General features: G+C 40.4%; 1 protein-coding gene and 1 pseudogene across 1 annotated transcript; one reads left to right on the top strand and one right to left on the bottom strand.

Moving 5' to 3' along the window:
• Window positions 1-2155: 2155 nt before the first annotated feature.
• LOC122049966 lies at window positions 2156-2226 on the bottom strand (annotated as a pseudogene).
• Window positions 2227-2869: 643 nt separating this feature from the next.
• Window positions 2870-3999, top strand: LOC122048413. The gene is made up of 3 exons (XM_042609981.1): window positions 2870-3526; window positions 3622-3771; window positions 3862-3999. The coding sequence occupies exons 1-3, from the start codon at window positions 2870-2872 to the stop codon at window positions 3997-3999; spliced, it is 945 nt and encodes a 314-aa protein (XP_042465915.1).
• The last annotated feature ends 21776 nt before the right edge of the window (window positions 4000-25775 follow it).

Raw genomic sequence — 25775 nt, 5'->3', positions numbered from 1 at the left:
TGCTTTATTTGTATATATTCTTCGCACGATCATCTCTCCCATTATTTATTCAGTATTAATTACTCTTTTGTCGGAGATCTGCTTTTTGTTTGGTTTTGTGTTGACAGGGATAACTCTTGAAGCGAAAACGACGATTGTTGATGCATCGGAGCTAAAGCAAACTTGACACCGGTCGTGCAACCCTGCACGACCATGTGACCATTCCCGAGAGAGAGCAGCACACGGTCGTGCGACCTTGCATGGTCGTGCCTCACAACCAGAGACAAAGGATGACATGGTCGTGCAGATCTCGCACGGCCGTGCCACTCTACCTGAAGAAGGAGAGGAGCTGGTCATGCGGATCTCTCACGGCCGTGACATGGGCCGTGCGGCACCCGTGCCCTAGCCTATAAAAGGGCTCTTAACCCTTCCCCTTGAGGGGGGAGAGCCGAAAAAAGGGAGATACACCTTGGTGTCGTTCCACACCGTCCCGAACCTCTGTTCGACTATCCGAGATCACCTCCATCACCGCATCAACTCCAGAAGCAAAGGATTGGATCCGAAGATCACTCGACGTCATTGAATAAGCATCTCTATTCCCTCTCTCTTCTTTCCTGAGGATTAAATGTTTAATTATACTATGTCTTTGGGTTTTTCTCCTACGTCTATGGAGTAGATTCTTTGTTCTAAGATCAGGGAGTAGTTGTGGATAGGTTATGATGTAAGATTCATGCTTATGCTTTCACTCTTTGAATGATTCCGCTTGTCTTGTTTCAATTTGATATGCATGTGACTTGTTTGCCATGTTGTATTAATTGATTGTGTTGGGATTGCTAATTTCGTAAAGAGAGGATCTTAGATCGTATACTCGAGGGGCTCTAGTGACAAAGGTAACCCGTTCACGGACATCTAGGATACTCCCTCGAAAGGAGAGGTAATTCCTCCACAAGGAAATAAGAAATCAAACCAACCCTCTATCTCTATCCTTAATGATACCGACCAAGTTTGCATTCTTGTGATCTACCGAGACGCACTAGTGACAGGGATTAACCGTAACAGGATTTCACAGAGATCTTCTCTGTTTAGTGCTTACGAGTAGTAACTATAACTTTCAATGAGTACATGTTGATTGACAATGAGGAAAGGATAGAACATGATATATTAGTTACCACCACAACGAAATCGAACTCCTAGAGCTCTTCCCAAATCAAGTAAAACTCTCTTTCTCTTGCCAATTCTCACATCTACTTCCCAAGTTCTTTTCTTCTCAAGAAACAATTCACTTACAATCATCGGGAGTTTAGCTAATTTTACGTGAACAATCACTAGTGCTTATATAACAAGTTCTTGTGGGATCGATAATCTTTTATTACTAACGACGTATCCGTGCACTTGTGGAAGCGAAACAAGTTTTTGACGCCATTGCCGGGGACTGCACTTATAACATTAGTGATAATCATATTGGATTAGACTAGACCTTGTTTTTTTTATTTCACTCTACTTTTTTGCATTTTTATAATATATATATATATATATATATATATATATATATATATATATATATATATATATATATATATATATATATATATATAAAAACTCTTTCTTTTATTCTGCACTTGGATTATTCAATATTCTTTTATATATACTTGTGCATGTGAAGAGCTAATCTTTCAGGAAAACTTTTGTCGTTCGATTTAGAAAATAATAGAACTTTCATGAGGAGAAGAAACTTGCAAAAACTCCAAGCAAAATAAGAAACTTCAGAAACGGCTGACAAGCTTTTGAAGGACTACGCAACACCTTATGCACGAGGGCTTCAGTCTAGCATCACCCAACCACCAATTGAAGCTAACAATTTTGAAATCAAGTCTGCAGTGATCTATATGGTTCAGCAAAATCAATTTGGAGGATGACCGCACGATGATCCAAATCATCACTTGGAGCTTTTCTATGAGATTTGTAGTATTATGAACGTGAACGGGGTCCCTCGGGAAATAGTACGATTACTTCTTTTTGGATTTTCCCTGAAAGACAGAGCCAAGCAGTGGCTTAATTCTTTACCGGCAAACAACATTACATCTTGGGAGCAGTGTGAGCAGAAATTTCTGGACAAATTTTACCCGCCAAGTAAAACTGCACACATGAAGAATTTAATTGCAAGCTTCAAACAGGCAGACTCAGAATTGTTATTCGAAGCATGGGACAGATTCAAGAGTATGCTGAGACAGTGCCCCATCATGGCCTCAAGAAGTGGTTGGTGCTACACACGTTCTACAATGGAATCAATTATCACACGAAGGTGTCCCTCGATTCTACAGTAGGAGGGGCGTTGATGAACAAGAGTCTTAATGAAGTTGAAGACATAATAGAGAATGTGGCCCAGAACTATCATCAGTGGGCAACCGAAAGATCTAGAGGTTCCTTTTCTGGGAATCCAATAAAGGTATCAGGAAAATTTGATGTAGATGCAGTCATGCTTATGCTAGCAAAGCTAGATGCTCTGACCAAGAAGCTTGAGACCATGGGGAACAACACAGCCAATGCAATAGTGTGTGTGTGTGAAACTTGTGGAAGTTCGGATCATGCTCAAGATACTTGCCCCCTCGGGCCAATATAAGCACAAATACATCAACTTGAACAATGCGATGCGATAGTCGGTTATAACCAAAGGTAAAACAATCCCTACTCCAACACATACAACCCTGGGTGAAGGAACCACCCAAATTTTTCTTATCAGGGAGATCAAGATCAAGAACCAGCAAAGCCAAGCTACCAACCTGGGCAACAAAACCACCAATCTGGACCACAGACTTATCAACAACAACAACCTTCATAACTGTCCAGAATTGAAAAGATACTTGAAGAAGCTCTCTTGGAGCAAAAAGAGATGAAGAATGAAATCAAACAATTGAATCAAATAATGAAGAATTCTGAAAAGCATCAAAATATGCAAGATAGCCAAATCGCTCAGATAGCCCGGTCCTTTTCAAGAGCACCTGGAGCATTTCTGGGAAAGCCCAACATAAACCCGGTGGAACATTGCAATCGTATTGAGCTGAGGAGCGGATGGACTTTGGGAGATCCTCAAATGGATGCTCAGAAAGGAATTGATTCAGAAGAAGAGCTATCACCTCTCATGCCTACTTTAGTCCAGAACAAGGATAGGGAAGAGATTACCAAGAAGGTTAAAGGGACCCTTCCGCTTCCCCCACAAAGTCAGACGATTCCTTTCCCTCAAAAGTTAATAACATCCCAAAAAGTTGAAGAGTTCCACCGATTTCTAAAGAAGATTAAAGAAATCTGCATTGAAGTACCTCTAATAGATGCACAGCACCAAATGTTGAAGTTCGCCAAATTTTTAAAAGGTATTCTTTCTAACAGAAGACAGAAGGGCGACTTCGAGACTGTAGCATTGACAGAGAAGTGCATGGCTCTTCTCACGGCAGACACTCTTCCGAAGCTCCAAGATCTAGGAAGTTTTTCTATACCGTGTAAGATCGGCTCTGAGCTTATACACAAGGCTTTCTATGACTTAGGAGCGAGTGTCAGCCTACTTCCATACTCGTTATGCAAGAAACTAGGACTCCAGAACATCAAACTTACTACTATGACACTATAATTGGCTGACCATTCATGTAGATACCAATGGGTATAGTGGAATACGTGCCAGTAGAGATAGGTGGATGCATCGTTCCCACAGATTTTGTTGTCCTGGATATGGAGGAGGATCCCAAGATCCCAATCATCCTAGGAAGACCATTACTTGCCACCGCTGGAGCCCTCATCGATGTAAAGCATCACAAATTATCCTTGGAGATCGGTAAAGAAAGGTTAGAATTCGATTTATCTGATTCTCCTAATTGCATCTCTTCTTTTCAGGAAAATGCCAGCAAGTCGAATGTACACAAAGCTGAGGAATGTAGTTTCCATGGGAGGCCGCCGGACATGATGCATGATTCGGCAAAACTTGAGAGGTCGCCCCCAACAAGCAATAAAAAGTGCATTTGTCCTGCATGAGTGAAACTGAAGGCGTAAACTAGAGCATTAACCCTAGGAGGAGAGCCGTGCTTCCATAGGTTTAGTCCACATTAATTGATACGGGGCCGAGCTAAAGACCTAAAACAAGCGCTTCTTGGGAGACAACCCAAGGATTTCGTTTCAATTCGTTATCCACCTGTCATTCTAGTTTAGTTCAATCAAGTATTTTTATTCTTGGATCTTTATTTTCAGGGTGTCCGTTAGCCTCCATGAGCTGGCCGTGATCATTTCATGAGTGTGGGAGCGTCGGAGGGGTCAAAAAGGAGGAGAGAGAGAGACACTACGCGCGTAAAGGAGTCTATCGTGTGACTTCACACGGTCGTGCGAAGTTGACAGAGGAGGAAAGGTCACAGGCCGTGTGAACCCACATGACCGTGTGACCTTTGCAGAGAAGGAACAAGACACGGCGACCCCATCAACCAGGCCGTGTCTTTACGACACAGTCATGCCCTACCCGTGTGCGCCGCCAACCACTCTAAATAACCCTACTTCCCATCTCTTTCTCTCCAATAAACCTTTTCTTCCCCACTACACCTCATCAACCTTCATTACCTACATCTAAAACTCATCTTTACTGAGATCTAGATCTATATTTAAGTTTTCTTCAAGCCCCAAATTCGAAAAGAGAGGAACAATTCCCCTATCCTTCTTCTCTCTCCTCCTCTATCTTCAAGATCCGCATTCACCCACAAGAACATCCTCAAATTCGCATATCATGTCTCAAATCCTGAAGAGACTCTGAAGAGGAAGCGTTGGAGCTGGCGAAGGAGATGCACCGGGAGGAGACAAAGGCAAGGGAAATGCTTCTTCATCCAAAGGCAAAGGCAGAAGGGTGGCAAGCGACGAACGTAACGACAACGAATTTAATATTATTTTTAGAAAGCAAGAGCATAAAGCTAGATATGATATTCTTGTTGTTAGGAAAATTGTGTGCACTAGATATATGGATCCAACTACCATGGGTATGTTAGGGATTAGGAATGACGTGGATTGGATGATTAGCTCCTTTGATTGGCATGACATGATGTACATACGTCTACCGACTTACCCCCGCCTAGTCCTGGAATTTTTAAGTTCAATTGATGTTAAATTTTCTTCTGAGGATGACTACATTAGGATCATAACTTTTAGGTTGATGAACAAAGAAATTCGGTGGGCGTTTAGTGATTTTAATATTTGTTTTGGTTTACCTACTGGAGGTGCCCGTGGATTTGATGGTACTATAGACTGGAATGGATTTTGGGCTTCAATCACAGGATCAAAGAACCCTTATGAACCCTCTAGAGCAAAGACATCATGCATGCAAAAACCTACTTTTAGATACCTTCACCGTGTGATGAGCAAAATAATCTTTGGTCAAGGTGAGAGTGATGGAGTGGTTAGGAAGGTGGAGCTTTATTCTCTTTGGGTGATGCTAAATAAAGTCGACTTTGATTCTGTTGGTGCGGGAAGCATCCGACGATCAAACCTAAGTTTTGATAATGGCAAAGGATTCAAAGTTAAGGTTGTGTGGTGATCTAACAGTTTGAATGAGATTGCAGGAAAGTCCTAAGTGTACTTAGGCAAAAGCCCTAACTGTGGTTAGGCAAGGTGAAAACCCTAGGGGGTGGTAACCCTAGGTCATAGGGGGTGGTAACCCTATGCGGAAAGTCTTGGTGGGTCGAGTGCTTTAGGCAAAAGTCCTAGGGGAGGGGGTAACCCTAGGTGGAAAGTCCTGGTGTCGCGAACCAGGTGGAAGACTGGACGGGTCGGGAAGCGGGCGTCCAGCAGAAAGTCCGGAGGCATCAAGCGCCAAGCAAAAGTCCAGTCGATCTGGAGGATCGCACTAGCAACAGGTAAATCTCCTGAGTGGAGTAGGTGAGGACGTGTTCCCCGTAGAGGGAACAGTAGGCATCGAGTCGACCTAGGGTTTCCGGTCGAAAACCCGAAGTCAGACCCGAACAGTCCGAAGGTTGTCAATTCATTTGTTTACATATTATCTATTGTGTTCTAAATCTGTTTTGCAGGAGACTAACCTTTTTGTGAAGAGTTAGAAGTGACCGGGATACTAGCATATCAGATCTCCAGAGGTTGGACCGGGCTCGACCAGGGGATTGGTCGACCGAACCTTGGGATCGGTCGACCAAACCTGGGTTGGGTGTCGACTGGATCAGGCGGACTGGGATGAGTCAGAGCTTATCGGTCGATCGAACCTATTTATCGGTCGACCGAACCTCGGATGGAGTTTGACCGGATCGAAGCGGAGCGAGAAGATCGGGCGGATCAGATAGGAGGGATCGCCTGATCGGTCGACCGAACCTAGGGATCGGTTGACCGATCCGCGTCGGGTCAAACTTGATCCCGAAGCTTGGGGATCTGGATCAGACTTTGCAGAGCTATAAAAGGAGGCCTCGAGGTGCAGCTTAGAGACAACTCTTGAACAGAAGATCTCCTGCGCTTTAGTGTGCTGCTCCGTACACTTCAACAATGCCCTGCCCCGACAATCAGCGACCACTCTTAATATATTGTATTTTGTCGATATAATCTTTCTTTTTAAGCTCATACTTGTACTCATCTACTTGTAAAGATTTGTGCTATATAGTTGTTGCCCACCGAAAGCAGTCAACGACCGCGGGCCTTCGAGTAGGAGTCGAGATAGGCTCCGAACGAAGTAACTCCTCGTGTCTTCTGTGTTTGTGTTATTTCTTTTCCGCTGCATTTACTTTTACAATTTCGAAATTGATTGTGAAAGCCACGAGCGCTATTCACCCCCCCTCTAGCGCATTGAATCCAACAATTGGTATCAGAGCGTGGTCATTTTGAATCGGTGCAACCACCTTTCAAAATAAATTTTCGTGGTATTTTCAGATTTTTTTGGAGTCAATTAGAATTTAGCTTTATAGCTATATTCTAATTCTTTTCTCGAATCGATTTTTGCTCGAAGTTGGTGCAACACCACTCAAGTACGTTTTCTTTTAAATTATTCCCGTACTACTAATCCAAGACTTAGTCTTGGAACAGATTTTCGTTGTTTTTGTCGTGCTGAAGTTCAAATGGCCCATCAAGAGGGTTATAGCACTGTTCGTCCCCCGCTCTTCACCGGAGAAGACTTCGGGTACTGGAAGGGGCAAATGGAAACATTCCTCAAAACCTAGTTTGAGACTTGGATGATCGTCAAGACTGGACTACAACTCCCATCCGACGAAGACGGCAAGCCGACACCCTACGAAAAATGGGAACCGACCATAATCAAGAAGGTGGAAGCTGATGCCAAAGCGACCTACACCCTCCAGTGCGGACTGACCAAGGAGGAGCTCAATCGAGTTGGCCCATTCACATCAGCAAAGGAGCTCTGGGAGAAGCTGATCGAACTCCACGAGGGAACCTCCGACACAAAAGTAAGTAAACGTGACTTGTTGCTTAATAAATTGTATAATCTAAAGATGCAGGAAGGTGAGACGGCGAGTTCACTGCACGTAAGAATTCAAAACATCCTCAACTCCCTCCACGAAATCGGGCAGAAGGTAGAAAATAAGGATATCATAAGGTACGCTCTTAACTCGTTTCCAAGGAGTACATTGTGGGCATCAATGGTAGATGCCTACAAAGTCTCTAAGGATCTATCTTGTATTAAATTAGATGAATTGTTTTCGGAATTCGAACTTCACGAGCAGACTAATGCACAGCCAACCGAGAAGGGGGTTGCTTTGGTTGCAGGTACCAGTCGAACACGCGAACCGAGATCACGACGAAGAACTGAACCGGAGTCGGAAGAAGAACCCGACTCAGACGATGAAGACGATGAATTAACAACCGAGCTCGTGAACCTCGTAAAGAAGCTCTACAAGAAGAAGAAGGGCTTCAACAAGAGAGATCTAAAGAAGGCAGTACAATCCAAGGAGGTTCAACCGAGTTCGAAGGGTAAGTTCGAGGTTATCTGCTAAGGGTGCAACCAGAAGGGGCACATCAAGGCCAACTGCCCAAGTCTGAAGGATGCAAAGAAGCGAAAGAAGAAGGCCCTGAAGGCGACATGGGACGAATCCTCAGAAGAAGATACCGACGACAAACTCGATCAGACGAGTCTCCTCGCACTGATGGCTCAGGACTAGATCGACGTGTCCGAGAGCGAGAGTGAGTCGGAGGCCGAGTCTGAGCGAAGCCACAGATCTGTATCCGTTTCCGAAGGGCCAGACCCCGCTGTGAGTATTTCTAGACTTAATAATCTAGTTAATTATTTATTGCAAAAGTTAGCTAAATCAAACCTTAGAGTTAAGTCACTTCTAAAGGAAGTAGAAGTCCTTAAAGAAGTGACTAACTCCGAATCTTTGATTGAACCAGTTCAGACTGGAAACTCAACTCAAGTCCACAAACTTGAAGAAGAGAATTCCAGCCTGAAAACTCAAGTCAAGGATCTGGAGAAAACACTAAAACGGTTTTCTTTAGGTTCCAAGAATCTTGACCTAATTCTTGGGACACAAAGAGCCGTTTACAATAGAACTGGTCTAGGATTTAAACCAAAGAAAAAATACAAATCTTATTTATCTCTTGTACAAAAAGCAAATAGAAAAACAGTCCAAGCATGGGTCCCCAAGTCCAAATTGATTAATCAAGTCGGACTTGGCCAATATTGGATCCCAAAGGATTAAATACACTACCTCGATAGACCATATCGAGGCTATGATCCAGGGGGAGCAAAAACAAAAACGATATTAATCAAAATTTGAAATTAAATTCAAAATTCAATTAAAAATTCATAATTCAAAATTTAATTAAAAATTCGAAATTAAATTCAAAATTCAAAATTCAAAAATTTGAAATTAAATTAAAAATTAAAAATTCAAAATTCAATTAAAAATTTGAAATTAAATTAAAAATTCAAAATTCAATTAAAAATTCTAAATTAAATTAAAAATTAAAAATTCATAATTCAAAATTCAAAATTCTATTAAAAATTTGAAATTAAATTAAAAATTCAATTTTAAAAAAAATTGAAATTAAATTAAAAATTAAAAATTAAAAATTAAATTAAAAATTTAAAATTAAATTAAAAATTCATAATTCAAAATTCTATTAAAAAATTGAAATTCAATTTAAAAAATTTTCAAAATTAAATTCAAAATTCAATTCGAAATTAATTCAAAATTAATAATCAACTTAAATCAAATAAAAATAGAAGGAGGATCCAGAATAGCTGGCACCCCCAACTAAACTACCCGACTAGGTAACCCAACTTAATCTACCCGACAGGGTAACCGAACTTTACCTACCCGGTAGGGTAAATAGGGTTAGAATAAAAAGGGCTAGGCTTAACTTGACCCACGGTACTGGTGAAGTATTGGATGATAGTACGTTGGGGAAGCTTAGTCATCGCATGTCTAGGAAGATATGGCTTCGACCTGGTGCATTTGGCTAAGTGGAACTGACCGAAGCTACCCTTTATGGATTCTAACCAATTAGACCAAGGTTTTGTACTAAGTTCAATGGGTAGGACTATTTGGAAAACCTCGAAGGCATGGTTACTTTAATGATGTCCTTGTGACTCACCATAGCCCAGAAGTTTATCCAAAGAATGCCTGCTTGTTGAACCCAAAACTAAACCTAAATCTAACACAAAGTTAAATTAAACCCTAAAATTAAACCTAATTCATCTCACAACAATTATAAGATTACCTGATTGAAAATTTAGATCGGGTGAGATGACTAAGGATTATAAAAAAAAAATATTTAATTCAAATTATTTTTAATTAATTCAATAATTAATTAACTTAAATTCATTTTTTAAATTAATTAACTTAAAATTATTTTTTCAACTTAAAATTATTTTTCAAATTAATTAACTTAAAATTATTTTTTCAACTTAAAATTATTTTTCAAAATTAATTAAAATTATTTTTAAAAATTAATTAAAATTATTTTTCCAAAATTAATTAACTTAAAATTAATTTTTCAAATTAATTAACTTAAAATTATTTTTTCAAAATTAATTAACTTAAAATTAATTTTTCAAATTAATTAACTTAAAATTATTTTTTCAAAATTAATTAACTTAAATTATATATTATTTCTCAAAATTAAATTAACTTTTAATAGTTAATCTAAAAACCTAATTAATAGAAATTAATAACCTCTCAAAACTTAATTAATCATAAACTTCTTCAAATGACAAAAAATAAAAATTACCGAAAGTTAGACCTTTGTTTCAACAAATACAAACTCAAACTTAATCACTTCACTTTCTTTTCATCAAACAGAGTCTAATTCAAACAATTTATGTGTAGGAACATAAAGAATTGGATCAGTGGATGTTAGACAGTGAATGCTCTAGACACATGACTGGAGATAAACTAAAGTTCACAAAGCTCAAACTAAAGAATTTAGGGTCTGTTGCATTCGGCAACGACGACAAACTTAAGGTAATCGGAAGAGGTAACATCGAACTTAGTTCCAATTTTATTATTCGAAAAGTTCTATTAGTTGAAAACTTCAATTTTAATCTTTTAAGTATAAGCCAATTGTGTGATAGTGGATACTTAGTTACCTTTGACAAATCTAGTTGTTTAGTTAAAAATATTGAAAACTCAGAAATCACACTTAAGGGGCTTAGAAAAAATAATATGTACTCAATTGATCTATCCACTGCCTCAATAAAGTGTTTTCTAACACAAGAAGAGGAAACTGACTTGTGGCACAAAAGATTGGGTCACACTCACACCAGACTCATTTCAAAAATGAGTCAAAATGGTCTAGTTAAAGGTTTGTCCAAATTAAAATTTATTGAAAACTCAATCTGTAATGCTTGTTAACAAGGAAAACAAACCAAGTCAACCCACAAATCAACTAATCTAAAAAGAACTAACTCTTTACTTGAGCTCCTTCACCTTGACCTATTTGATTCACATGGAGCCAAGTCACTAAGCAAAAACCAGTATTGCTTAGTTATAATCGATGACCACTCTAGGTTCTCCTGGGTAAAATTTCTAAAACCAAAGGTGAAACTTTTAAAGAATTTAGTAATTTTTGCAAGTTAACAGAAAATGAAAAAGATACTAAAATTAAAAGAATAAGAAGTGATCATAGGGGGGGGATTTGAAAATCATAGGTTTACCCAATTCTGTAAAATCAATGGATACCAACATGAATTTTCATGTCCTAGAACCCCCCAACAAAACGATCTAGTGGAACATAAAAATAGAACCCTACAAGAAACCACTAGAACCATGCTAAATGAATATAACTTAAATCATCAATTTTGGGCCGAAGCCATAAATACAACAAATTATATTCAAAATAGAATTCTTATTAACAAACTTCACAATAAAACTCCTTATGAAATGTATTATAATAAAATTCCCAACCTAAACTATTTAAAAGTTTTTGGATGTAAAGTCCATATTTTAAATACTAAAGATTACTTAGGAAAATTTACACCCAAATCAAACCAAGGAATCTTTTTAGGGTACTCCACAACCAGTAGGGCCTATAGAGTCTATAACCAAAATACCCTAAAAGTTGAAGAAACAACTAATATAATATTTGATGAAGAAAATAATCTACCTAACTTAAATGAAAATGTTGACATTAATCCAAGAATTATTGAAGACGATGAAATTCATCCCAACACTAATAAACCATAGGAACCAATTTCTGACTCAAATATAAGACCAACTAGAGCAAGTACCTCTCACCCACCTGACCAAATTTTGGGTGATCCAAACCTAGGAGTCAGAACTAGATCCTCTTATAGAAACTTTAGTCAGATTTCCCTTATCTCTAAAATTGAACCTAAGACTATAGAAGAAGCCCTACCTAATCCAGACTGGATCATTGCTATGCAAGAAGAGTTGGCCCAATTTGATAGAAACCAAGTCTGGCAACTTGTACCTAAACCCTTAGATAAGTCAATAATAGATACCAAATGGGTATTTAGAAACAAGTTGGATGATCAAGGTGAAATAATTAGAAATAAGGCTAGACTAGTAGCCAAAGGATTTAGTCAAGTTGAGGGTTTAGACTATGACGAAACCTATGCATCAGTAGCTAGACTCGAATCCATTAGGATGTTATTAGCCTATGCAACACATAAAGGATTTAGGTTATACCAAATGGATGTAAAATCCGCGTTCCTAAATGGGTTCATTAAGGAAGAAGTCTATGTAAAGTAACCCCCAGGATTTGAGGACTTAAACTACCCTAATCATGTATTTAAATTGAAAAAGGCCTTATATGGACTTAAACAAGCCCCTAGAGCATGGTATGAATGGTTATCCAATTACTTAACATCCAAAGGCTTTAACCAAGGTCACATAGATTCAACTCTATTTGTAAAAACTATAGAAAAAGACATCTTCATAGCCCAAATCTATGTTGATGATATAATTTTCGGCTCAACTAACTCTAAATTTCTAAAAGAATTCGTTAAATTAATGAAAAATGAATTTGAAATGAGTATGGTTGGGGAACTAAATTTTTCTTAGGTTTACAAATTAAACAAACTAAAGATGAAATCTATATTTACCAAACTAAATATGCTAAAGAACTAATCAAAAAATTTGGCATGAAAAATTCAAAAATCATAAATACCCCAATGGCCACTAACATCAACATTAACTCTGACCCAGAAGGAAAACTAGTAGACCCAAAGTACTATAGAAGTATAATAGGAAGCCTACTCTACCTAACTGCAAGTCAACCAGATATAATATTTACAGTTGGTATGTGCGCAAGATACCAATCTTGTGCAAAAGAATCACATCTAACATATGTTAAAAGAATACTTAGGTATATTAAGGGCACCCTCAATATAGGACTTTGGTACCCTAGAACTAGCATCTTTGACCTTTTTGGTTATTCTGACTCAGACTATGCCGGGTGCAAATTAGACAGAAAAAGTACAAGTGGTAGCTGCCAAATCCTAGGTCAGTGCCTAGTAGGTTGGTCAAGCAGAAAGTAACATTGTGTTGCTCTGTCCACCACTGAAGCTGAATACATAGTCCTAGGGAGTGTGCCTCTCAACTTTTGTGGATGATGCATACCTTAAAAGATTATCGATTAGAATACAAAAATCTTAATTGATAATATAAGCTCAATTAATCTAACAAAAAATTCAATTCACCACTCTAGGACTAAACACATAAAGGTAAAACACCACTTTGTAAGGGATCATGTAGCTAAAGGTGAAATTGCACTCAACTATATTGAGTCCAAATCAAACCTAGCTGACATTTTTACAAAACCCTTACCTGAACTTGAGTTCAGTACACTAAGAAGACAAATAGGTATGTGCTGGGTAGAGTAGACATTGATTTTCGAATCAAATCTCCACTTTTTCTGCATTTTAAATCTACTCATCTAATGTTTTAAAAATTCTAGGAAAATATTGTTTCTAAAAATTCCAGTTTTACTAGACTTTCAAAAGTTGGACCTAGTTTAAGCTCTACCCTAGAAATCATGTTCCCCTAGATGTAAGCCAGAGCATCTCACAAACACCTAGGTATACCTTTCTTGTGTTTGAAAAACATAGAACGGCGTGAGATACATAGGGTATAGCATGGACTCCAGTATGCTTATATCTGTGCATCATTATGAGTCTGGGCGTTAAATACTTTATTAACAGTAATCAGTTTAAGTCATCCAGCTTTAGTGAAATCTAACTGGACCAAAAGACTTAACTTGACTAACCAAGTGAAAGCTGCTGCCCTCTAGGTAATCAGCAAATAGCTAAAGGTTAGACAGTTGGTGAAGGAAATGGAAATACTAAGATTAAGCATGCTTGTACTTTAAGGCTTTGATACCTTATCAAAACAAATTGGATAACTTGAAATCTAATTTAACTTGACTCATGCTTGGACTTAAGGACCAACTGAATAAACAACCTAAATTAAATATTTAGTTACTCCCTCTTCGTCCTAACATTCATAAATTCTTACTCCTATTTTTTTCAAAATTAAGTTTTTTTAATTAAGCTAAGTACCTTTTTACACTGAAACTACATTTTCAAAATTCAATATTTGCAAAAGGCTTAGCTAAGTGATTCATACAACAACTTTCAAACTTTCTCAAACTTAGCCACCTTTATAAATTTTTGCTAAAATACTTTTCTAAGTTACCTATTAAATTCATTCTATACTTAGCTAAAAGTATTAAAAAGCATATTTCTTTACTTGCAAAATTTAACTCATGGCTTTCAAAAGATTTCTGCTAAGACTTCAAATTTTTTTTCAAAATAATTTGTCTCCAAAAATTCTTTAAAATCTAGCTAAGTTTTTTCAAAATTTAGTTAAGTATTTTTTCTAAAAACAACTAAGTTTCAAAAGTGGCTAAAGTCATCCTTCGAAGTCGACCATAAATTAGCCTTTTAAACTTAGGTGAAAAATATTCCTTTTAAGTCCTTCCTCTCCCTTAGCTAACAATTTTTCAGTAAAATTAAATTATAAGCTAAGTGTTACACAAGCATTTTTTTTTCAAAGCCTAAATCTATTTTTTTCTAAAAACCTATAACTTGCTTTCAAATGGCTTATTTTTGATAAATGGCAAAGGGAGAGAGTAGGGAAATTCAAAATTAAAAGAAAATCTGATTAAAAAAGAAAGCTCTGTATTAAGGGGGAGCTTCACAAAGTTTAAGTGTTAGCTTAAAGTTATTCTTGTATTTGAATTTATATACTTAAGCTTGCTCACTTAAACCTTTTAAATATATTTATGCATTTGTTTTACTTAACTTTGAATTTGGGCTGCCATAATCAAAAAGGGGGAGATTGTTGGTGCGGAAAATATCCGACGATCGAACCTAAGTTTTGATAATGACAAAGGATTCAAAGTTAAGGTTGTGTGGTGATCTAACAGTCTGAATGAGATTGTAGGAAAGTCCTAAATGTACTTAGGCAAAAACCCTGAGTGGAGTAGGTGAGGACGCGTTTCCTATAGAGGGAAAAGTAGGCGTCGGGTCGACCTAGGGTTTCCGGTTGGAAACCCGAAGTCAGACCCGGACAGTCCGAAGGCTGTCAATTCATTTGTTTACATATTATCTATTGTGTTCTAACTCTGTTTTGCAGGAGACTAACCTTTTTGTGCAGAGTTAGAAGTGACCGGGATCGGTCGACCGAACCTTGGGATCGGTCGACCGAACCCCCATACTAGCAGATCAGATCTCCAGAAGTTGGACAAGGCTCGACCAGGGGATCGGTCGACCGAACCTGGGTTGGGTGTCGACTGGATCAGGAGGACTGGGCTGAGTCAGAGCTTATCGATCGACCAAACTTGTTTATCGGTCGACTGAACCTCGGATGGAGTTTGACCGGATCGAAGCGGAGCGAGAAGATCAGGCGGATCAGATAGGAGGGGTCGCCTGATCGGTCGACCGAACCTGGGGATCGGTCGACCGATCCACGTCGGGTCAAACTTGATCCCGAAGCTTGGGGATCTGGATCAAACTTTGCAGAGCTATAAAAGGAGGCCTCGAGGTGCAGCTTAGAGACAACTCTCGAACAGAAGATCTCCTGCGCTCTAGTGTGCTGCTCCGTACGCTTCAACAACGCCCTGCTCCGACAATCAGCGACCACTCTTAATATATTATATTTTGTCGGTATAATCTTTCTTTTTAAGCTCATACTTGTACTCATCTACTTGTAAAGATTTGCGCTATATAGTTGTTGCCCACCGAAAGTGGTAAACGACCGCGGGCCTTCGAGTAGGAGTCGAGATAGGCTCCGAATGAAGTAACTCCTCGTGTCTTCTGTGTTTGTGTTATTTCTTTTCCATTGCATTTACTTTTACAATTCCGAAATCGATTGTCTAAGCCACGAGCGCTATTCACTCCCCCCCCCCCTCTAGCTCTTTCGATCCAACAGATTCTGGGTTTCATTTCTTACGAAACTTGTTAAGAGTAGGTAAAGCATCTTCGGGGATGATGATGTTTGGCGGTTTAATCACCCAAATAGCAATAAAGATAAGATCAACATAGACTGTTGTCTTGCAACGAAGATGATCTGTCGGGATGAAAATGGGTTTGCTTTTCCTAGGAACGATGGTTTCTCATTACCCCTTCCTTGTCCCAAGCGCACTTTAGTTCACAACCCCGCGAACTAGGTGATCATTGATTCAGAACCTGAGTTTGCCCCCTCCCTTGTAGAAGATACCGAGCACCACCAAGAACCCTCATCATCAGGACTCCCGCAACCCTCTGGATATCCAGAACTTGCTACGCACTCTTTCGCCTATGGTAGGGACCTTCAAGATTTGATTTTTCTGATTTCTGTGCCTAGGGGTGTTCATTATTCTGGTCAATCCATTAACCCGCCCGATCCAAATAACATTCGGGTTATTTGGTTTAGTTAAATGAAATTTGGGTCGGTTGAATGAACTAACCCGAAATGTTAATTGGATTAATGGTTTGATTTTGGATTTAACTCCCCATCCGAATAACCCGCCCAAAACCCGAATAAGGATTTAATATATATTTTTTAATTTTTTTTAGTATAATCTTTGGAATCTTTGGAATGTGTAAGTTTTTTTCATATATCTAATGAAACTATTTTATCAAATTTGGAGCTTATTTATTTATAAATGTAAATTATTAAGAGTTTATTTATGTGAAGAAGATTGAAAATTTGAAATGAAAAGAAAATTGGGTTAATTGGTACCCGGACCGAATAACCCGAATTAGTTTCGGGTAATTCGGTTTGGTTTATAGCTAATTCGGTTTTGTTCTTGGTTGGATTTAGAAAATTATAAAATTCGAATAACCTGAACTGAATAACCCAAATAATCTGAACCGAACCGAATGAACACCCCTATCTGTGCCTCCTTAGACCCGCTTCATGAGAAGCACGCTACCCAACAACAATTGTTGGAGGGTCGCTTCAAGTTGTCTGACAACCAGTATAGGGAGGTACAGGACCATTTTCAGTTTACTAGAGACTTTCATAGCCAAGTGACAGGATTATGAGATTTACTGAGTCGAGTCAAGTCTTTTTCCTCGTCCTTCTGTATATTTATTTATTTTGCTTTATCTACTTGCATTTCATTCTATTTTTCAGTTTCATATTGCACTTTCTTTTCCCACTTGTAGTTTTTCATCATATTTATTTTGAATAGTTTTGAGGCATATTTGAGAGCATCGAACCTTCTACTTCTTCTACTGACTTGTCCAATAGCAAAATGACTAGCACGTGTATTTTCTTAGTTCATGTGTTATAGAGATAGTGTTAGTATGTTTGGTGTAGCTCCTTTCTCTATCTTTAGTAGCATGAAATAAGCTAAGTATTGTACGGAGTTTAGTATAAGTTTTGGCCTAACCTTAAGGATCTTACTTTCACTTCACTTAAGCTTGAATAGTAGAAATATTTTAAAATAGTTATGATTCATCTAATTTGTTTAGTACTTGTATTTTGGGATTCCTTAGTTACATTTTTGTTACTGGATGACCTTGGATCATGGAAGCTCATTCGGAAAAATCTAAATCCCAACATTTGCATCTTGCATTTGTGATTAGTGCTTCTATAGCACCAAAAAAATAAAATAAATAAATAAAAAGTTGAATAAGGGATAAAAAATAGTTGTCATGAGTGGAAACTAACAATTTACCCCTTTGAGGCCGAGTTAAATTACTGGGGAAATAAATGTTATGTTTCTCTTGATTTCTGAGTAGTATCCTTTGAGACCTTGTGTAATTTAAGGGAAATAAACCAAGTGTGTGGCAGGTAAGTGTCTATCACTGGGAACATTAGAAACTCAATTGTATGACGATTTGACTAGGACAGAAAATTGAAACTTAAAGAGCTTGAGCACTTATTACACCGAGCATAAAGAACTTATGCTTAGGTCATACTTAGGTTACTCCACAAACATGCTTATCAATGAAACTAGTTGATAGAGTTAGACGAATGCACTAGGGATCATGATACACTATAGGAACTCATGAACATAGATTGCATCGTTTTGCTTGAGGACAAGCAAAAGTTCAAGTCTGGGGGTGTGATGTGCGTAGATATTATGATCGTTTATGCATGTTTTAACGCATATTCACTTGATTTATTTGTATATATTCTTCACACGATCATCTCTCTCATTGTTTATTCAGTATTAATTACTCTTTTGTCGGAGATCTGCTCTTTGTTTGATTTTGTGTTGACAGGGATAACTCTTGGATTGAAAACAGCGATTGCCGACACATCGGAGCAAAAGCAAAATTGACACCGGTCGTGCAACCTTACATGACCTTGTGGCCATTCCCGAGAGAGAGCAGAACATGACCATCTGGATCTCGCACGACCGTGCCAATCTACCCAAAGAAGGAGAGGAGCTGGCCGTGCGGATCTCACTCGGCCGTGGCACGAGCCGTGCGGCGCCCGTGCCCTAGCCTATAAAAGGGCTCTTAACCCTTCCCCTTGAGCGGGGAGAGTTGGAAAAAGGGAGATACACCTTGGTGTCGTTCCACGCCATCCTGAATCTCTGTTCAATGATCCAAGATCACATCCATCACCACATCAACTCCAAAAGCAAAGGTTTAGATTCGAAGATCACTCGACGTCATTAAATAAGCATCTCTATTCCCTCTCTCTTCTTGCCTGGGGATTGAATGTTTAATTATACTATGTCTTTGGATTTTTCTCCTATGTCTATGGAGTAGATTCTTTGTTCTAGGATCAGGGAGTAGTTGTGGAAAGGTTATGATGTAACATTCATGCTTATGCTTTCACTCTTTGAATGATTTCGCTTGTCTTGTTTCAATTTGATATGCATGAGACTTGTTTGTCATGTCGTATTAATTGATTGTGTTGAGATTACTAATTTCGTAAAGAGAGGATCTTAGATCGTATACCCGAGGGGGCCTAGTGACAGGGGTAACCCGTTTACAGACATCTAGGATACTCTCTCAAAAGGAGAGGTAATTCCTCCACAAGGAAGTAAGAAACCAAACCAAATCCCTATCTCTATCCTTAATGATACCGACCAGGTTTGTATTCTTGTGATCTACTGAGGCGCCCTAGTGACAGGTGTTAATCGTAACAGGATTTCACAGGGATCTTCTCTGTTTAGTGCTTAGGGGTAGTAGCTATAACTTCCGACGAGTACATGTTGATTGACAATGAGGAAAGGATAGAACATGATGCATTAGTTACCACCACAACGAAACCAAACTCCTAGAGCTCTTCCCAAACCAAGTAAAACTCTCTTTCTCTTGTCAGTTCTCACATCTACTTCCCAAGTTCTTTTTTTCTTAAGAAACAGTTCACTTATAACCATCGGGAGTTTAGCTAATTCTACGTGAATAATCACTAGTGCTTATAACCAGTCCTTGTGGGATCGATAATCTTTTATTACTGACGACGTATCCATGCACTTGTGGAAGCGTAACACCGAGCTAGCTCACAATCGTGGTGCTGCTCTCCAAGCCCGACAATAAATGGCGAGTCTGCATCGACTTTCGGAACCTCAACAAGGCGTGCCCAAAAGACTTCTATCCCCTGTCCAGGATCGATCAGATGGTAGACTCCACTGCCGGGTGCAAGCTTATATGCATGCTAGAGGCATACCAAGGGTATCATCAAGTACTGCTAGCTCGAGAAGATCAAGAGAAGGTCAGCTTCATCACAGCTGATGTTACGCAACCGCAAGTGTACGGTTTCGTCGTCAATAATAAAAATATCGAATCCACAGGGACTGTTGATTAAGCACTAAAGATGTCGCAAGGTAAGTTATCTAGAAGGTCGAAAGATGGCTTTGGCGTTTGCAAACTAACGAGGGTGATTGAAAAGGAGAAGAGAAGGATGAGAGAAAGAGAAAGAACTGATCTTGGATGGAATGAGCTTCGGGAGATGGATTCTAGGATTTCGATTTCATTGTAATACTAGGAGATACTACATAGATTGCTTAGTTTCCATCCTCTATGTCAATGTTCTTGTAGGAAGTTAGATTGGCCAGTATCCCTAAGTATCACGTAGAGATGTTCCCTGTGAAATCCTGTAACGGTTAACCCCCCTGTCACGAGGGCGCCTCGGTAGATCACTAGGATACAAATCTAGTAAAGAACAATAAGGATAAGGGTAGAGGTTCGGTACGGTTACATACTTCCTTATGGAGGAATTGCCTCTCCTTTCAAGAGAATGTCCTAGACGTTCGTGAACGGGTTACCCTTATCACTAGGGTCCCTCAGGTATACGATCTAGAGCACTCTCTTTATGAGAGCAGCAGTTCCTAAGGGATTGTTTCTCCTTTTGAGGGAACATCTTAGACGTCTGGAAAGGGTTACCCCTGTCACTAGGGTACCTTGGTCAATACGCTCTAAAGTATCCCCTTTACAGGATCAACAATCCTCCACATCAATAAATCAAAGCATAGAAATATAAGCATGTCACACAAGCATGAACAAGACATTGACAAGTCATCGAATAGAAACAAGGTCAATCTACATAGTTCTACATCTCCATCGCATTATAAATACTCCCTAATCCTAGAAGAGGGCGTGTACTCCATTGTGGGGGAAGAACAACCCTAGAACATAAAGAAAAGCATACTTACAACCCTAGAAGAAAAGGAAGAAGAGATGCTTGATGATTCTGATGTCTTGAGGATGCTTCCTTGCTCTGGAGATGGACGGATTGTGAAGAGACGGCGGTGGATGAAGCTCGACGGCTTTCCCCGAGGGGAGGGATGAAGTCCTGAACCAAAGATCCTCTCAAAAATAGGTTTCTTGACCCTTTTATAAGCTAGGGTATGGGCGCCGCACGACCCGTGGCCTTCGTCACACGGCTGTGTGGAATCCACACGGCCTCACACGGCTCCTTCTCGGGTTGAGTCACACGGTCATGCGAGGTTGCACGACCGTGGCCTTCTTCGTCTCTACCGAGGTCACACAGCCGTATGAATTCACACGGTCGTGACCTTCTCAAGCTTTGGAATGTTAGCACAGCCGTGCCATTTGGCACGACCGTGTGTTGCTTGGCCTTGGGCTGGGGTGGCACGATCGTGCAAGCATGCACGGTCATGTGATGATCCTCCTCTGTCCTGGCCTCACGGTCGTGCAAGGGTTGCACGGTCATGCACTTCTCCTCCTCAGTCTTGGCCGCACGACCGTGCCAAGGTTGCACGGCCATGTCCTCTGGCTTGTTTCAGTGCGTCGATAACCGTTATTTTAGCTCCGAAAGTTGTTCCTGTCAACACAAAACCAAACAAGGAGCAGATATCTGAACAAAAGAGTATATATAATGAATACAAGGTGAAAGAGGCAATCATGCAACGAATATATATGCATAAAGTACGTGAATGTGCGTTAAAACATGCATAAATGATCATAATATTTGCGCACATTAGCTGACGGAACCTACTGCTATAACATTATGTTGTTCGGACTGAAGAACGCGGGAGTCACCTACCAAAGGCTGATGAATAAAGTGTTCCGGGGTCAGATCGGCCGCAACATGGAGGTATATGTCGACGATATATTGATCAAGTCCCTCCGAGCAACTGACCTCTATGCAGATATCAAGGAGACCTTCCAGACACTCAGGACATACAGAATCAAGCTGAATCCTAGCAAATGTCTATTCGACGTAAGAAGTGGGTGCTTCCTAGGCTACATCGTCACCGAGCGTGGCATTGAGGCGAACCCCAGTAAAGTAAAGGCCCTGCAGGATATGTCACCACCAAGAAATTTGAAGGAAGCATAGAGGCTCACCGGTCGGATAACCGCCTTATCACGATTCATTTCTAAGTCGTCCGACCGAAGTCTGCCCTTCTTCAAGATCCTACGCCGAGCTACCGAGTTTCAGTAGGACGAGGAGTGTGACCGGGCATTCGAAGAACTTAAAGCATACCTCAACTCATTGCCTATACTAGCTAAACCCATTGCCGCCGAGTCGCTTCGAATTTATTTATCTTCGACTGAGCATGCGATCGGCTCGTCACTAGTTAAGCAGAATAGCGATGAGCAGCCGGTGTACTTTCTGAGCCATATATTGAAGGATTCTGAGTCTCGCTACACCGGTCTTGAGAAGTTGACCTACGCGTTGGTACTCGCCGCTCGGAGGCTCTGACCTTATTTCCCCGTGCACTCAATCATCGTTATGACCAACAGCCCCTTGGGGAGGGTCTTTCTCAATCCTGAGGCTTCCGGACGGCTGATCAAATGGACAACGGAGCTTAGCGAGTTCGACATCCAGTATTAGCCCCGAACGACCATCAAAGTGCAGTCCTTGGCGGATTTTGTCACGGAAGTACAAAATCCTGAACCAGAGGCTGTCTAGAAGATCTATGTGGATGGGTCATCCACTTGGCAGGGAAGCGAGATCGACATATTGTTGATCTCCCCCTAGGAAGAGCGGATCCAACTGTCCATTCGACTGAATTATTGGGCTACCAACAACGAAGCCGAATACAAAGCGCTTATAGCTGGACTACAGGCCACTAGGCACGTCGGAGCCATCAAAGTCCTAATTCATTCGAATTCACAACTAGCCACTCAGCAGCTGGTCGGGTCATTCGAGATAAGTAACAAGCGGCTCAAGCTCTATGTAGAAGCCTTCAAAAAGCTGAGGGTCGATTTCTGGGAGGTCATCATACAAAAGATTCCCCGAGCGGAGAACCAAGCTGCAAATGAATTGGCCAAATTGGCCAGCTCGCTCTCGCTGATCGTCATCGCACAATCGATCGAGCAGGTATCTCTGGTGGCTCACATCAATTAGATGGAAGGACTCACCTTCCCGAATGATTGGAGAACGACGTTGATAGAATTTTTACTATCGGGAGCCACACCATCCGATCGGGAGGAGGCCCTTTTGTTAACGAAGAGGTTCGGTCGGTTCACCCTCATCGGAGATCATCTCTACAAAAAAAACCTTCTACAGGCCTCTGCTTAAGTGCGTCGGAGCATAGGACACCGACTATATATTGCAAGAGGTACATCAAGGATCGTGCGGAGGACACCTGGGCAGCCGCTCATTAGCCAGAAAGATTCTACTCGCAAGATACTTTTGGCTGACCCTCCAGGAGGACGCCACTCGGACGGTCACCACCTGCCTATCCTGCCAGAAGTATCATACCCTCTTGTATCAACCGACCGAGGAGATGAAAGCATCTACGGTATCTTGCCCGTTCGACCAGTGGGGCATGGACATCGTGGGGCCCTTCCTAATGGCGACAGGAAAGCGGAGGTTCTTACTTGTCACGGTCGATTATTTCTCCAAGTGGGTTGAAGCCGAGCCGCTAGCCAAAATAACCGAACAGATGGTCAAGAAGTTCATCTGGCAGCACATCATCTGTCGATTTGGCATCTCATGTCGGCTCATCTCGGACAATGGAAGATAGTTCGTGGGTCACGGGCTCAGAGCATAGTGCGAGGGGTATGACATGAAGCGGACCTTCACATCGGTGGCATATCCTCAGAGTAATAGGCATGCTGAAGTCACTAATCGGGAGATCTTACGGATCCTACGCGCGCGGCTCGACCATATGGGAGGTAGCTGGGTGGACAAACTTGTTGGGTGCTACTTGGAATTCCATTCTATTTCCCCTGTACAAAAATTTGTACAAGTACAGAACTTTTCCTAACAACCCATGTGTTCTTCAAAAGTTAAACTTAGATTGCAAACGAAACTTAACATTATTAATCCAAGTTCAACTCATGTGTTCTTCAGAAGTTAAACCATATTACAGAAGTTGATTAGATATCTATTTCAAAGATTGGCTTCCAGGTTGTTGGAATGTATACTAAAAGTGTCACGCCCCGGAGGAGTCTCTGTCCGAAAAATTTCGGCAGCATCTCCCCTGTACGGCGGACAATCTGAAACTTTTCTACAAGCACTATATACCTCAGCCACATGCAGCTGGAATAATAACAATAAAAGAAAACAAACACCACGCAGTTAATATCAAATTCAGCCTCTGGCTGACACAACCACGCAGTTAAAAATAAAGCAGCCCGCTAGGCTGTACCAAAATCAAAACACAACAAAAACTGACAGAAACCAAGTACAACCAAACACAAAACTGCTAGCCGGCTAGGCTTACACAGCCAATAACAAATACAAAATACCACATAACAACATCAACACTCCAAAAATAAAACCAGAGTACAAAGCTAAACAAACTGATACATAAAACAAACAAAACATACGTGAAACCGATAAGTCTTCTGATGTGACGCGGGGACCAGCAGACAGGATGCTCCAAGCGACACCATAAATAACCTGGTACCTGAAAAAGATAGTGTCAACGGGGGTGAGTTCAACAACTCAGCGAATACCAATGGACATGAGTAGTAAGATATATCTAACAGCAACAAACATGGAATACAACTTCCTAATCATATATAGGGAATATGCAAAACTGAAAGGTAACTGAGGAAGCTGTACTCACCAGGAACTCCTATCCAGACAAAAAGAAGTCGTCAAATCCATGCAGGTCAAAGGTATGCATCCAACCAAAATGCAGCAACCAAATGCAGCAAACACAATCACAATAATATAAATACATCAATGCATATGATGCTAATGATGCGTCCTGGTCACCCCTGACGCCAGTCAGTCCTCTCACACACAAATGGCGAGACCGAGTGGGTAGGGCTATGACAACCGTGCACTCTGTCGTCACTGCTCCTGATGAGTGACCGAGTGGACGGGATGCTGTCGGAGTACTCCTGTCCTGTGACCCCAAATCATAAATGGGGGAGCTCAATGCTCTCAACTCCCGGTACACGATGACGGGGAGGTATCTCTGCCGGCTACCACGCTGAGTCACCTGACCAACGGAGCCAAACAGAGTCCACCGTCTGCCGGCTACTACGCTGCTACACTAAATGCCAGCGAGCCAAATGACTGCCGGCTACCACGCTGAGTCACCTGACCAACGGAGCCAAACAGCAGAACCGCCACACACCTGCCTGATAAACCACTAATCCATGAGTGGTGGTGTGTGCAATACATGTAACTGGCGATGGGCTCAACCATAGTGGAGCCGACAATCGCACAGCATGCAATCATGATGCATGTCACTATGCATAACAAAAATTGATCAACATAACCATATCCATATATACAAAAATGGGTACTGTAAAAGCGATGGTCACATACCAAAATCTATAGTACACAGGTCAGATAGAATATCAAAAAAAACCTATGTCATGAACATAATAAGTATGGAATATTCTGATCAGCATAGAAAAATCCATATATACATAATATGGGTACCACAGTATCAGTAGGTCAATCCACGGATCTAGGGCATACAGGTCCTCTATGGTATAACAACCTAGATCATAAACATATCCCCCTTCCATAGCATATGTAGCAACAATATGCACATATCAAAGCCACAAGGTTTAGGTACACGAATCATATATGATATACCAATAGAAATACACAATCCAGGCATGGCATAAAAACCTAAGTATCAGATAATTTGAATACACATGCCAGAAACAAAAACCCAGAGTCTAATCCTAACCTCAGTAAAGCATGGTATGTCACTCTAGAAACTAAGATACTCATGGCAATAAGATACTCATGGCAACAAATCACGAGATATAAGTACGGATACATCACAGGCGACAAACCTAACATGCTATGGATATCAAACAGTGACATACCAAAGGCAAACATGTTCATTGCTTGTAGTTATAAAATACTATGCATATCCAATGACAATATCATAAAAGATAAGTCAAGAGGTACCCGCCTTAAATGTAGACCGAGCTAAACAATCTCCACGTCGAAGTGCTCGTCTCGAACCAGAGTCCTGTAATGCATGGTATCCAGATTTAGCTAATTACATATAAATAAATTAGC

Source organism: Zingiber officinale, chromosome 2B (genome assembly GCF_018446385.1).
Source record: "Zingiber officinale cultivar Zhangliang chromosome 2B, Zo_v1.1, whole genome shotgun sequence".
Taxonomy (NCBI): domain Eukaryota; kingdom Viridiplantae; phylum Streptophyta; class Magnoliopsida; order Zingiberales; family Zingiberaceae; genus Zingiber; species Zingiber officinale.
This window is presented reverse-complemented; position numbering and strand designations above follow the sequence as displayed.

What these genes read in the sequence shown, in the direction of transcription:
- LOC122048413 (XM_042609981.1), top strand. Translation starts at nt 2,870, where the DNA reads ATGAAGAATGAAATCAAACAATTGAATCAAATAATGAAGAATTCTGAA. An exon ending in TCTATGACTTAGGAGCGAGT is followed by an intron (nt 3,527 to 3,621) that starts GTCAGCCTACTT and finishes CCATTCATGTAG; the next exon opens with ATACCAATGGGTATAGTGGA. An exon ending in CCGCTGGAGCCCTCATCGAT is followed by an intron (nt 3,772 to 3,861) that starts GTAAAGCATCAC and finishes TCTTCTTTTCAG; the next exon opens with GAAAATGCCAGCAAGTCGAA.